Consider the following 12,879-nt stretch of genomic DNA (forward strand, 5'->3'; position numbering starts at 1 on the left):
CTGCCTCAGCGCAAGGTTTCTCAATAGAAATTCCATTATTTTGTGCTACTTGACTGTCATAGCCTTTTAGCTGTAGATTCTCAACAGAAATTCCATTAGGTTGTGTACTCGACTCTCATGGCCATTTAGCTGTTAATATTTTACGCTATGATGTCCAAGATCACCAGCGAGGTTATGGTCCTTGTGCCTAATTCAGCAGTGCCGACAACAGGCAAACTTCCTTGACATGCATCACATCTGACCATCTGTATTCCAAGTTCAAGGACTCCCAGTCATGAGTATGGGATCATCTATGTCTTCTGTGGTTCATTTCATGAAGCTTCTATTACCAACACTGGATAACTGATGCTGTGTAAAAAATCATATATCCGTTTCCAAAAATTATATAACTATACGAGTACAAACATATACAATTGTGAAATAAGAAAAATAAATGATACAGAAATTACACCCTCATATCCACCCAGAATGCAACCTGGAATTGCTGTTATTAAATGAATCATATACAGACCATGAAGCATCAACTGTAGTCCAAAATCTAAAAACTCCACATGACAAATTCACTTGTTACAAGAAATAGGAGTTTCCAGTCTCAGAATTCAAGTAAAGCACAAAGAGTTGGATTCAAATAAACGGGACTTGGCTTTCACAGAGGATTAAAATTGATTTGATTAATTATATCACCATCTTCACAATGTGCATGCCTCAAGCCCTTGACCTATTCACACTTGACAGTTGACACATCCTATCTTTCATCAATCTAAGCAGCAAAATTCCCATCGAAGATATCCACACATTCCACTCAATGAACAAAATAGTTTCACGGTTTATTCTGAGCAACAACTGTGTTCCGAATTGCATAATGAGCCGGCATGGATTTCCCATTCACAAGCATTTGCTCTAAGAAATCCACACGAATTGATTTGAACTGGTAACACTGCAAGCCCAACATAGCAAATGATAAAACTCTAACTCTCACAGCTGATTAACACATGATTTGAACTGGCAATTGAATAGGTTTGAAACTAACAATTTTATGCATATAGCTCCTCTCGCTAATCCACAAAGTTAATAAATTTAGGAAAAGATTGCATTGATTTAAAAAAAAAATATTCATATGTAGTACCCCGTATCTACTATATAGACATGTAAACAGCCACAAAAATATGTCTGGGTACATCTATTCACATGACTGTGTGTTAGGTTCTCAACATGCCCTAAACCCTAGGATATAGAGTAAATTCTAATCATTATGTAAGCATATTGGAAGAATGAACTACAAGCGCAAACCTTTTCCTTCCAAGAAAAATCAACATAATGGTAAAATGGTTCCAATAAAGTGACCTGATCTCCTTCTTTAATCTGAAAGAAACAAAATTAAATTCATTGCCAGTCTTTACCATCTTCTAATTAGGACAACTTTTTGTAATCACCAGGGTTCTCATCGAATAATATATGAAAAGAAAGGAAGTCCAAGAAAGAAAGAGTCTGCCGTTTATTAAACGTAAGACAACACCATAACTAACTTACAGCATCATTGCGCATTCCATACATTGTGAGAATGAAGCACACTTGATCTGAATCACAGACAAGAAAGTATCTGCAAAATCATTGCATCAATTATTTTCCCTTAACTAAACACAATGTAAAGATCCAAAAAGTATGTTGATGGTAGAGCTAGCCTGTAATGCAACTGAAGAATATTTTTAGTACAGAATACACTTCTACATTGAAATTCAAAGAGAATAAGCTTGGGGAACTTACAATGGAGTAGTACTTTCATGCTTGATAAATAATATGACTTTTCCAAGAATGGCAACTGTTCTATTCAGACCTTCCGATAGATGATCTATGGTGCCTCTTCTGTATGAAGAATTCACTGCAACAGAATACAGTATTAAGCATGAAATGCAAAATCTAAAGTACAATCTGCACTAAAAGATTTCAATGAGTTATGTAACTTACAATTAATCGCAGCTAATGATGATGTCAAAGAAGCGAGACGTTTAGCCTTGGTCTGTCCCTGGACAGTGGACACAAAGTAAGGTAATTCGTTATACAGATTTTACAATAAGCAAAGACATATTTGAGGTGATTCAATATACAGATTTTACATATTCAAATTATCAGATGGTTGAAGTGATGCAAACTTGGTTAATAAGTATCCGCATAGTTTTTCCGTCGTCAAACGATTAGAGAACTGTGTTGAGAAGATATATATACTTCCTAAGTCACAACTACACTAGGCGTGCAACAATGGTGCAAACTGTAATACAGATTTGATATAAATAATTTCCCCACTTTCAAGTTTAACCTTCACACAACCCCACCTAGAGATTAATATATGTTATAACTTGTACATTATGTAGCAAAGTAGCAAACAAGGTCTTCAATATTCTAATAAGAAACAGGCAGTGTCTGCATTGCAACTTTAGCAAATAATATTGACAAGGATGATTAGTCGTGAACAAGGTCCTCCTGACTCCTGACTAGTAGTTCCTTAATATCACGTAGGGCTGGTTTTAACCCCATGAGACATTTATTTGCCTCCTATAGTAAGCTTTGATCCCACTTTATTTTTAACTTGCATATCTAACTACTTTCAACTGTGTAAACCAGCATACATTGCATTTCCCATTCTCTTAAAAGGGAAAGTAACCGTTAAAAATGTAACAATAACACATTCTTCCATCTTATCATGGCTCATGAAGGCATCATCTAAGAAACCAAGATATTCCATTAGTAATGAAAAAGGGGGTGTAAGAAGTCCCCAAGTGAGCGTATTATGGGGGGCCTTCAAGCACATCCGGCAAGAATCAAGGGGGATCCGTGAAAGCGCAACATGTCCATAAGGGTTGGCTCTTTTTCATTAAGATCTTTCACCGTTCCGGAACTATTAGCCCTACTCCAGCTATGCATCGCCACATTTTTTTATTTTTTTATTTTTTGCTAAATAAGGGGAAGTTAAAATTATAAGACAACATCGCCACATTTTAAATTACTAATATAAGACCAGACTCGGATTTCATAAAGGCCGCCTAAAATCATGCAATTAAAAGTCGTTGAATTGCTTGACAAAATTATGTATTTGCAACTCACCCTTAAGAAGCTATCTAATTTGTCAAGAAGACTGATAATCTTTTTAACCTCCTCAGCAGCATTGAGACCAGGATCCTTCGATGCAGCAGCTTCAAATCCACTAAGGGCCCTCTCATAGTTCTCTAAATATTTGTTTACCTGAATACAGATGAATATACTTTATCAACAATGATGTACTAATGCCGGGGTTAAAGGACACTGCAAATAAGATCACTCCAGAACTGAAGGTGGATACAAAGGGAGATCATAAATTCAGCACATACGTTATTGGTTTGAGGACAAAAGAAAAACCACAGCCTGATTGACTAAGCAAACAACAACGAAATCAGCTATAAATATAGGATTATAAAGACAATGAAAACTAAATTAGTTTTGTTCGACCAAATTTGTAGAGTACATGTTTCGGTCATTTATATTTATGCCCATGTTGTATGTTAGAGCAAGTCCAATGCAAGATGCAAAATAGCTATAGTTATTGTTATAATTTGGCATCAAAAAGTGTATTTTGGTGCTAAAACAAAATTTCAACTCCAATGCTAGATGCATTTTGAAATCAAATCTTTCCTCATTTGCCTAAATTTTGTCATTTTGCCCTAAGTTTCATTTAAAGTACAACAACATGTATTTCATCTGTAGTAGTATGATGATGTGGCTAGATGCATAAAGCATCCTTGGTTTCAAATTTAGAACCAAGGATGCATATATGCATATTTGCATCCAAATATAGAACTCCTTTGAAGTTGAAATTTTTGACATTTGATTTCAATTTATAGAAATGGCATCACTTATAGCATTGCATTGGACTTGCTCTTAGTCAACTATCTAAAATGTACAGCCAACACTTCGAGGGATTTGAAAAATTCTTAGACGGCAATTTTTTTGTTAATATGTAATAGTAAAAGAAGTCTCTTTTGGTTAGGATCATGCAACTGAAACAACAAAGAACAATAGGTAGTAAATTTACAGCATTAAGAATAGTTTCTTAACCTCATCTGCTTTTCTAAATGTTCAGGATAAACTATTGTTACAAGCTACAAAAAAATGACAAGAGGTTTCTTGCAACATTTGATCAGTTAGATGGAACTTGGAGATATATGATCAATTGCATGACTAAATGACTGCATGAAAAGTTTGTGATGAATGGCTTAAAGAGGAATTTTGCTATTCAATTTTCAAAGATATATATTAATCTTTTCTGTGAAAACCCTCTTTCTTATTGTTCTAAATTTGAAGGTAAACTTCATAACATATACATGTTAAGATAGAGCATGAGCACGGCATCATGCAAGTGCATAATTACAGTGGCATCATAGGTATTGTTCCTCGCATAGCATAGGGACCAAGTTCTATTTTCCTTTCATCTTATGCTCTTTTTGTTATAAATACAATAAATACAATGCACGGGATTGTAAAGCTCCTGCCTGCTGCCCTCATCAATTTTCTAGTTAGCCACTGATTCGTCTCTTGTAATGACTTTATGTAGAGATTTTAACTATTAAAGTAGATAGATGGATAACTATCAAAGTAGATAGAGAGAAAATGGAATTCTGAAAACAAAAAGAATGATGAAAAATAAGGGAGAACATTCGAGAGAAAGAGAACACTGAACAGGTAGACGCAAAACTTGATTTTATCCAGTACTATATTTATTAAATATGCTTTATACTCTAGTACATCACTGTACTTAGAGTTGGATAAAGGGGAAATTGTACAGAGCCAAGACTAATATTTCATACTAATAATTCCAAGGTAGGTACTTCTTGAGTTGCATTTATTTCCTAGTATGCCTTCAGCTAAAATTCGATTACAAGGCTAGAAATTTCCTTTAATTGCTTTTCTCTAGTAAGTATAAATCAGAAATTAGAAAGACAATGAGATGATACAATAAACTCTCAGAAACTTAACGCGGGAGAGAGCGATAGAAAGTTACTGTAGCACAGTTGAAGTACAGGTCTGGATTAGACTTCATTTCCTCATCTTTCTCCTGAAATGCATCACAATTAGTAATATTATTAAGAGAATTAATATCGCTAGCAAAATAAATTTTAGCACACAATCACAGAAGCAGTATTCAGCTTTCATTATGTGCACACTTACAGCATTCTGATATGCTTTTAAAGATTGCAGAAGCTTCTTATAGTCCCATGCTCCAGTCACGAAAAAGCAAGTCAGGCATGCATTTCCTAAGTTGTCTGTTGGGTAGATGGAAGTCAAGTCGGGGTTAAGTATTTTTTTAAAAAAATATTCGAAAAAGTAACAATAATACAGATCTCTTCAAGCTATCTCCCATTTAGATGTACTGAATATGCTTAAGTGTGTAATAATTTTTTTTAATTAAGTCATGCCACTTTTTACCATATATTTTTTTTTATCATCTATGGCTAGACTGGTTACCAGACATTACTTACACCAAGAATTCCCATCCTTAACATCCAGAGCAATAGCTTCTTTTGCATGTTTAATGCTTTCTTTCACAATTTCTTCCTGATTTTCAGCACCTAGAGAATAGAATTTTTTTTGTCAATGTAGATTTGAAAAGGTTATCATGTGATATATTGTTTCCAACTGATTCATCTGTAACAAGATCGAACAACATAAACTATGCATGATGCAGAATGACTAAGCATTTAAAGAAAAAAAAATAAATGCCAAGATTCCAACTCTCGATTGGGCTTCCATATTGTAGTACCAATAACCCACACGGCAAATGAGGCATGACTAGGAAATTATTCAGAAGCCTAAAAAAGATACAATCTTGCCTTGGGCCATTCTTCTTTCAAGCATTGATAATTGACAAAGTATCTTTTTGTTTGAACCCTGCATGCCATAAAAATTAGTTTCTGTCAAGTAACTGGCATTTATACAAGAAGGAAGAGCTATGTTATCATGTACTAATAATAGAATCGTTGTAATGTCATAAAAAACCTTGCTCAGTGCAAGAATCAAGCAGTTCTTTGCTGAAGGTAGTTCTCCTTTTTTCCAGATGCAGTTGCCTAAGCATAGCCAAGCATCTGCGAGTGATGGGTTCAGCTTGACCTGAAAAACAAAACAGCTAGCTTGGAAAAAGAACTGTTAACTTAAAACGGCAGAAAGGCATACAACAGTGACAATCTTTGCTTACCGCTTTCGAGAGATGATCTTCTGCATCTTTTCTATAATCAGGAAATACATCCAAGATCTTTCCTTTCAAATATTCATGTGTTGCACGTGTCGCAGGTAATCTCCTATGTTCTGCAAAAGATAAATGTGGTGCTCAAGTGATACTGCCAATTATGAAGATAGTAGAGTTACTAGAAAAAATCTATTTAAGTAGTTGATGTGAACAAAAATGACTCTCTCTCCCAATATCGTTATTCCCCTAATAAATAGAAGTCCTATTCAACAATTTGGGTTACTTTAATTATATAAAGCTTGCAGAAGTGCAGTAGTAGACAACCATTTTGTTCATTAGAATTTTTCCATAACTATGCCTAACATTCATATATAAACTGAAAAAAAACAAAGGATACTTTAATATACGGGGGCGGCACAAAAGAAAAGTAAACATGTCAAATAGGACTTGCTTAGATGGAGAAAGTAAGTAATAAAAAAGCTAGTAAGCAGTAGCACAAAATGCAGAAAATGATAGGGTGAAAGGACTGAAACTTGCAGTTCAATGACCGGCACAAAAAAGCTCAGTCAAATACTTAAACTATGTAAAATTTTCATACCATTAAAATCCCTAACAGAAATGTGACGTGGATGTTAATGTGGCATGGTGGAATAAAAGTTAGACAACAAATTTACCACTCAACTTGGTAACATTTTCAATTAGCTCATCTGCTAATTTTAATTTTAAGATAGTTAAATTAAAAATTATAAATACACGCTTAATTCATATGTTTAAAAAAACCATATTTATTAAATTAAATTTGTTTTCTGATTTTTACTCAAACTCTAAATTTTTCAAAAAAAATTCCCGGATGTTTACAATTTAATTTAAAATAAAACATACTCATTTAATACATATACTTTTAAATCGATACAAGAAAATGAATATTTATAAATAACACAATTTTCAAATTTCAATATATGTGAATTGTACTAGAAGTGTATTATGGGTATGTATAATTTAAATTTAATTGAAGTGTCGGTGAAAATTCAAATACTATTTATTTTTGAATAATTTTTAATTTTACTTCATTATGATTATATTAAATTAGAAAAATCATAAGTTTTTTCAAAAATCTATTTTTTTCCGGTCAATGACCCAATTGGAAGTTGGCAGATCATTCGTTGATAAATTAGGTTCAAATTTATGATTCTGACCTGACCGCTGACACGGTGCCCACGTCACAGCGGATGTGACATAGCTTAAAGGTCCTCCGCTAATAGTCAAGTAATTTGGAGTTCAACTATATAATTGCAAGTTAAATGAAGTTCTATGATGCGATTCTAAGATTCTTTGGGCTGGTGACCCAACTGAAACTTTTAGTATAGTACAGTGATCAATTAGCTCATTTGCATGAAAATGATAATGCCTACTATTACTACCTAGTCTAATATACAAACCTATTAAAATTTTCTCAAATTGTACGGCCACCTAGGTTAACTAATACAAATTCATTTTAGTTCTATCTAAGCAGTCAAGTGACATTCTAAAACATTCATAAAAAGCATAGTCAAACTTAAAACGCGAAATATTCTAGCGAAACGCACAGAAACAATTAGGTAAGTAGAAGCCTTCTATTTCAACTTAATTTCTCAATCAACATAGATATCAATAATACCCTAGCTCAACTAATACAACAGAATCAGTTCACTATAAAATTCCGCAATCAAGCTAGTAGAAAAATAAAAATGCAAAGTAAAAAAACAATACATAAACTTGTATAAATACTGACCAGGAGGAATGGAATCGAGAATTTGAAGAGCAAGATCAGAGCGAGACTGGAGAGTGATGATTTTATCGTTTGGATTTAGAGGAAAATATTTGTCTCTAATAATGTAAAGCTCATCAACAGCTTTTGCTGCTTCCTCCATTATTTTCACTGCTTCTTCGTGTTTTAGGCTCATCCTTTTCGATTTGCAAGCAACAAGTAACACGAATTTACTTGGAAATCTTGATCTGACCTATACTTAACCCGTTCACGCGATTTGAATCTTTGTTTACCGATGTTCTGTATTTTTCAAACCCGGCCCAGATCGTTCTCAAGACATAGTGGGGTCACTCAATATATTAAACACTTCCACATTTAAATTAAATTTAGTAGGTTTTACAAATTTAATAATTATTATTAGAAAAATGATTACTGATTTTTCTCAACTTTTTGCAAATGAACTAATTGCCTAATTAATTATTTTTCTTAATTATAATTATTGCCGTATGTCGTATAAATGAGTATGCATTCTAACAAATTTCAGGACGAGCAAAAATCAAATAAAAAACCCGAACCTAAGACGATGACATATAAACCAAATCTATTATATATATATAATAGAGCAACTAGGGGGTTTATTGGGACAATTTATTCATTTAAAACTACTTAATTACCCCTCATAAATATGTACTAATATTTAATAATATATATTAATTACATTTAACTCGCTAATTACTAATAATTATATATTTATTACGACTCCATTATTGTATAATAATAACTTATATTTATACTTATAATTACATATGTATTTTATAAATATAGACTATAATTTTAATATTTTATATTTTTATATATCTATTATTATCGCACTTAATGTTGTATGTCATATTTTAGTTATTCCATTTATAGTAGAAAAAACTTAAATTCGAACGGAAAAATAAATATCGTATTCTTATTTACGGTAGATACATATAACACTTGGATTATAAGTTCACAATACACATGTACGTATGTTAAATTAATTAGTGTATAACTTATTTTCACACATTTAAAATTCAAATATATACATTACATACATACATACATACGTACATACACACACATACGTACATACAGACATATATATATACATATATATACATACTTAAATACATACATAAATACATACATACATGCATACATACATGCATGCATGGCATAAAAGATATAAAAAATTAAGGTAACTAACAAAAATAAACTCAATTTTTTCGTAACCGATAAACATGATCTTGTCAAATAATGAATTTCAATACTATACGGTAACAATTATGAAATTTAACAAAATTTTGAACACTTTGAAGTACATCTTTTACAAAAATCATCTATTAGTCATCTGATACAAAATTCAAAAAGTGTGTCTCACACCATAAAATATTTTTCCATTATATGACATGTACATATTAGTTTTGAAATTATATGTGTCTCATTTGGGTTATAAAATATATATGCCAAAAAAATTCATCCTTACAACAAAGACTATACACAGATAAAATAACTTCTCGTAACAGAAAATATGTTCCATTTCACAAGCATGTATACAAATTACATAATAATTAATGTTAAATCATGTTCGTGCCTCGCACGGGCTATAGAGCTAGTTAATAATTAATTGAGTCGCATGTTTAAACATGAGACGAGAGGATATATATACAATTTAATAGTTGAGTTGCTGGTTTGATTATTAAAGGAAAAATTTATAACTAAAATTCATATTTTTCTCTATGTATCCCGTATTTTATAAAAAAACTTAATTATTAAAAATTAACATAAAAAGTTAAAATATTAATTTAAAATCTGAAAATTGGTTCTAGAGTTCTTGGAGATTAAACATTTCCTTGATCATGTTAATGGTGTTCGTTTCAGAGTTTAAGTAGTCAGAAACTTAATACGAGGTAATTTCATGAAAGGTAACAATTTCGATTTATGATGCAATTGGCCGAAACAACCCAATTGGTTGGTCGGGGAAGCGCCCTCGCCCCGACTTTGTCGTCTATTCGTCGACGACAATCGGTGGAAATTTGTTGGAGTATCATCGTCATAATAAGAATCAGTCTTTGCACTCCAACTATGATGGGTTATGTTTTGTTCTTTTTCCAATTCATGCCTCTCATGTCTTCAAACCTTTTGATTGATTCTGCTTTAACGAAAAATTGGATGGACGATAAGAACTTAACTCAAACGAAGATTTTCACGATATAAATAAGTCTCATGTGAAGAAAATCATTAGTCAATATTTTGTCTCGCTTACTTTACATATTTTATGACAAATATTTTATGTTAAAGTTTTACATACTTTTACATTTTATTACATGTCACATTTTACCTAAAACACACATACATGTACATACACAAGTCAGAGGTTTTTTATGAAAGCTTGTTCATACTTTTAAATGAGTATAATACTGCGTACATTATACCATCCCCCAGACACTACCTTATGCGGTATATACTCGATACGGTTTGATTGGTTGGTTTTGTTATTTATTGAATTTGGGATTTTAATTTAATTTGTTTTCATGATTTTTAAGAACACGATTAGATAGATCGTCTATCATGGAGTCCATTCGTGTGATTTTTGTGACATTTGATTTGCAAGATAGTGTTCGCTGAGTTTATACCATCGTCGCATTTCTTACCTTTCGGTGTGATTCATACTTGCTTATTCATAATTCGCTTATGTGTTTCGTATGAAGTTGAATATTTTGTATTGAGTTTTAAACGAGTTTTGAAGTTTATTGTATTTATCGGAGATTGGTTCGTGAATATTTGTATTCAATTTAGCGAGAATCGAGGTTTGATTGATGGTTTGCATAATTGCATTGTTTGTTGGTTGATTATAATTGTTGGATGAGTAGCTATAACACCCTCATTTTTAATAATAAAAGGAGATATTACTTAAAATCCATAAACCTGCAAACATAGCACTAATATATTTCTAAACAATAATTAAACAGTCTAAAAATCTCCAAAAATAATATTAAATCTCCATACTGTCAAACCAATAAATAATTAAGTCTAGATAATGATAATGTCCGAAATCCTAATCAATAAATGGGGTAGCTCTCCATCACAAAGTCCCAAATCCCCCTAAGCACCTGTCAGGAAAAGAATACGGCATGAGTCAAACGTCCAGTACGGTTTTGGAAAATACTGTTTATAAAACAAGAGATCAGAAATAAATAATCTGTAGTTTACAATAAAACAACAATTTTAAAAATAAGAAGGCTGAAGCAACGAGGGGGTAGGATATTTCATACTGAGATCACAACAAATACAAATACACACATCATAGGATACCTAATGTGTGTAACATAATGGATAACGTGTATGGCATATACAACGTTGTTATTCCCAAGGAACTAACAATGAGATTTACAGAAGGCGGGTTGAATGTAAATTTCAAAACTTTTTCAAGTTTTGAGCAGTTTTAAAAGCTAAGTGTTATGATTAACAGATGTGTGTGAATTGCTTTGAGCAGATGCAGACATATGTATATTCAAGACACAAATTAAAGAACACAAAGGCTTTAAAAACTTGTCTGGTGGATTTGTTGTTCCACCAGAGATGTGTATTTCAGAAAATCTGTGATACAAAGAATTGATCACAGCTGCTTCCTAGTACAAACTAGATGATTTTCTCTCTATGTTTTTCTAAACAGCTTTGGAAAATTCACATCTAATTACTAGCTGCAACTTGGTTTATATATCACCAAGTTTACAAGTGACGACAAAGATAAAATACAATTATAAAATAGTTCTTCACATGTTTCTTCTTCATTTCTCTATCCAATGCAATCTAAGATAATATGTGAATCTTTGAATACTTCCTTGTTTGCACCAGAATGGAAATGCTGCTTTTTCTTGATTCCTCCAAGTGGCTACCACATTCCAATTGTCTCTGTCAACCCATGTGCCTCTGTCAGCTTATGAATTGTCACTATCAACTGCTATTGAACTGAGCATCCGTTGAAGCTTTCATCCGTTGATGGCTTTATCCGTTGATGTTTTAGCAGTTGAAACTTTATCCGTTGATGCACTCATCCGTTGATGGATGTTATCCGTTGAAGCTTCAGAGACATCCGTTGAAACTTTGTTTCTCATCCGTTGAAGGCCTTTAATCTATCAGTTGATACTACTTCATTTATAAAAAATTACAAGGCATGCAATATTTACAATTAGCCCTCCTATTTGCATATCCACTAGTAGTCAACATGACTTATAATTTCCCACAACTTCTAAGAATTATAACTTAAATGCAGAGACTGAAATATGCTACAATACTAAACTTATTTCTACTTAAGTGTTTTGTTTAACTTATCATCAATCTAATACACATATTTCTAACAAACGTCACCATAAATCAAACTCTGGGTGCACCCGCGTATCCTGAACAAATATCAAATGGCCAAAAGCTCCTCCCAAGAGCTAATAGAAAGATACGTCATGATCAATCACACTGTCACGGGAGTGTAATGTCATTGGTGCCGCAGTGACATGGCTGTAGTACCCCTACAACTGGTTAACTCGGTATACCCTAAATCATACTAAGGGTTCAAAATAAAATATTATCGCAAAATTTAAAATCACATGAGACAAGTAATTCAGATTTCCAAAATAGAAGGTGTCATAAATGATTTTTGAAAATCGCATAAACAGATTTTTAAAAATTTTCAAATCAATTTTAAAATAATTTTTAGAAGTCAAAACAGCCGGATCAAATATTTAATAGAACGAGCAGGATACATAAATGAGTAAATCAAATATGTCCAAATGCTAAGAGCAACGCTGAATAAAAAGGGGACATAATCCGTAATTTGAATATCGCAACTTAAATACTAACCAGTTCTGCAAACGTCCCTCCAAACTCCTGACTCTCGATC

General features: G+C 32.5%; 1 protein-coding gene across 1 annotated transcript; it reads right to left on the reverse strand.

The window, feature by feature from the left end:
* Positions 1 to 421: 421 nt before the first annotated feature.
* LOC141668018 (uncharacterized) lies at positions 422 to 8,298 on the reverse strand. The gene is made up of 13 exons (XM_074474690.1): positions 7,983 to 8,298; positions 6,221 to 6,330; positions 6,025 to 6,135; positions 5,859 to 5,916; positions 5,508 to 5,597; positions 5,197 to 5,291; positions 5,030 to 5,083; positions 3,100 to 3,237; positions 1,966 to 2,023; positions 1,765 to 1,879; positions 1,531 to 1,600; positions 1,291 to 1,362; positions 422 to 937 (listed from the first exon to the last, which is right to left on the reverse strand). Exons 1-13 carry the CDS (start codon positions 8,152 to 8,154, stop codon positions 821 to 823), a joined length of 1,260 nt encoding a protein of 419 aa, XP_074330791.1. The 5' UTR covers positions 8,155 to 8,298; the 3' UTR covers positions 422 to 820.
* Between the last annotated feature and the right edge of the window lie 4,581 nt (positions 8,299 to 12,879).

Source organism: Apium graveolens, chromosome 6, assembly GCF_009905375.1.
Source record: "Apium graveolens cultivar Ventura chromosome 6, ASM990537v1, whole genome shotgun sequence".
In the NCBI taxonomy this organism is placed as follows: domain Eukaryota; kingdom Viridiplantae; phylum Streptophyta; class Magnoliopsida; order Apiales; family Apiaceae; genus Apium; species Apium graveolens.

What these genes read in the sequence shown, in the direction of transcription:
- LOC141668018 (XM_074474690.1), bottom strand. Translation starts at nt 8,154, where the DNA reads ATGAGCCTAAAACACGAAGAAGCAGTGAAAATAATGGAGGAAGCAGCA. An exon ending in TGATTCTTGCACTGAGCAAG is followed by an intron (nt 5,917 to 6,024) that starts GTTTTTTATGAC and finishes TATGGCATGCAG; the next exon opens with GGTTCAAACAAAAAGATACT. An exon ending in ATCATTAGCTGCGATTAATT is followed by an intron (nt 1,880 to 1,965) that starts GTAAGTTACATA and finishes ATTCTGTTGCAG; the next exon opens with TGAATTCTTCATACAGAAGA.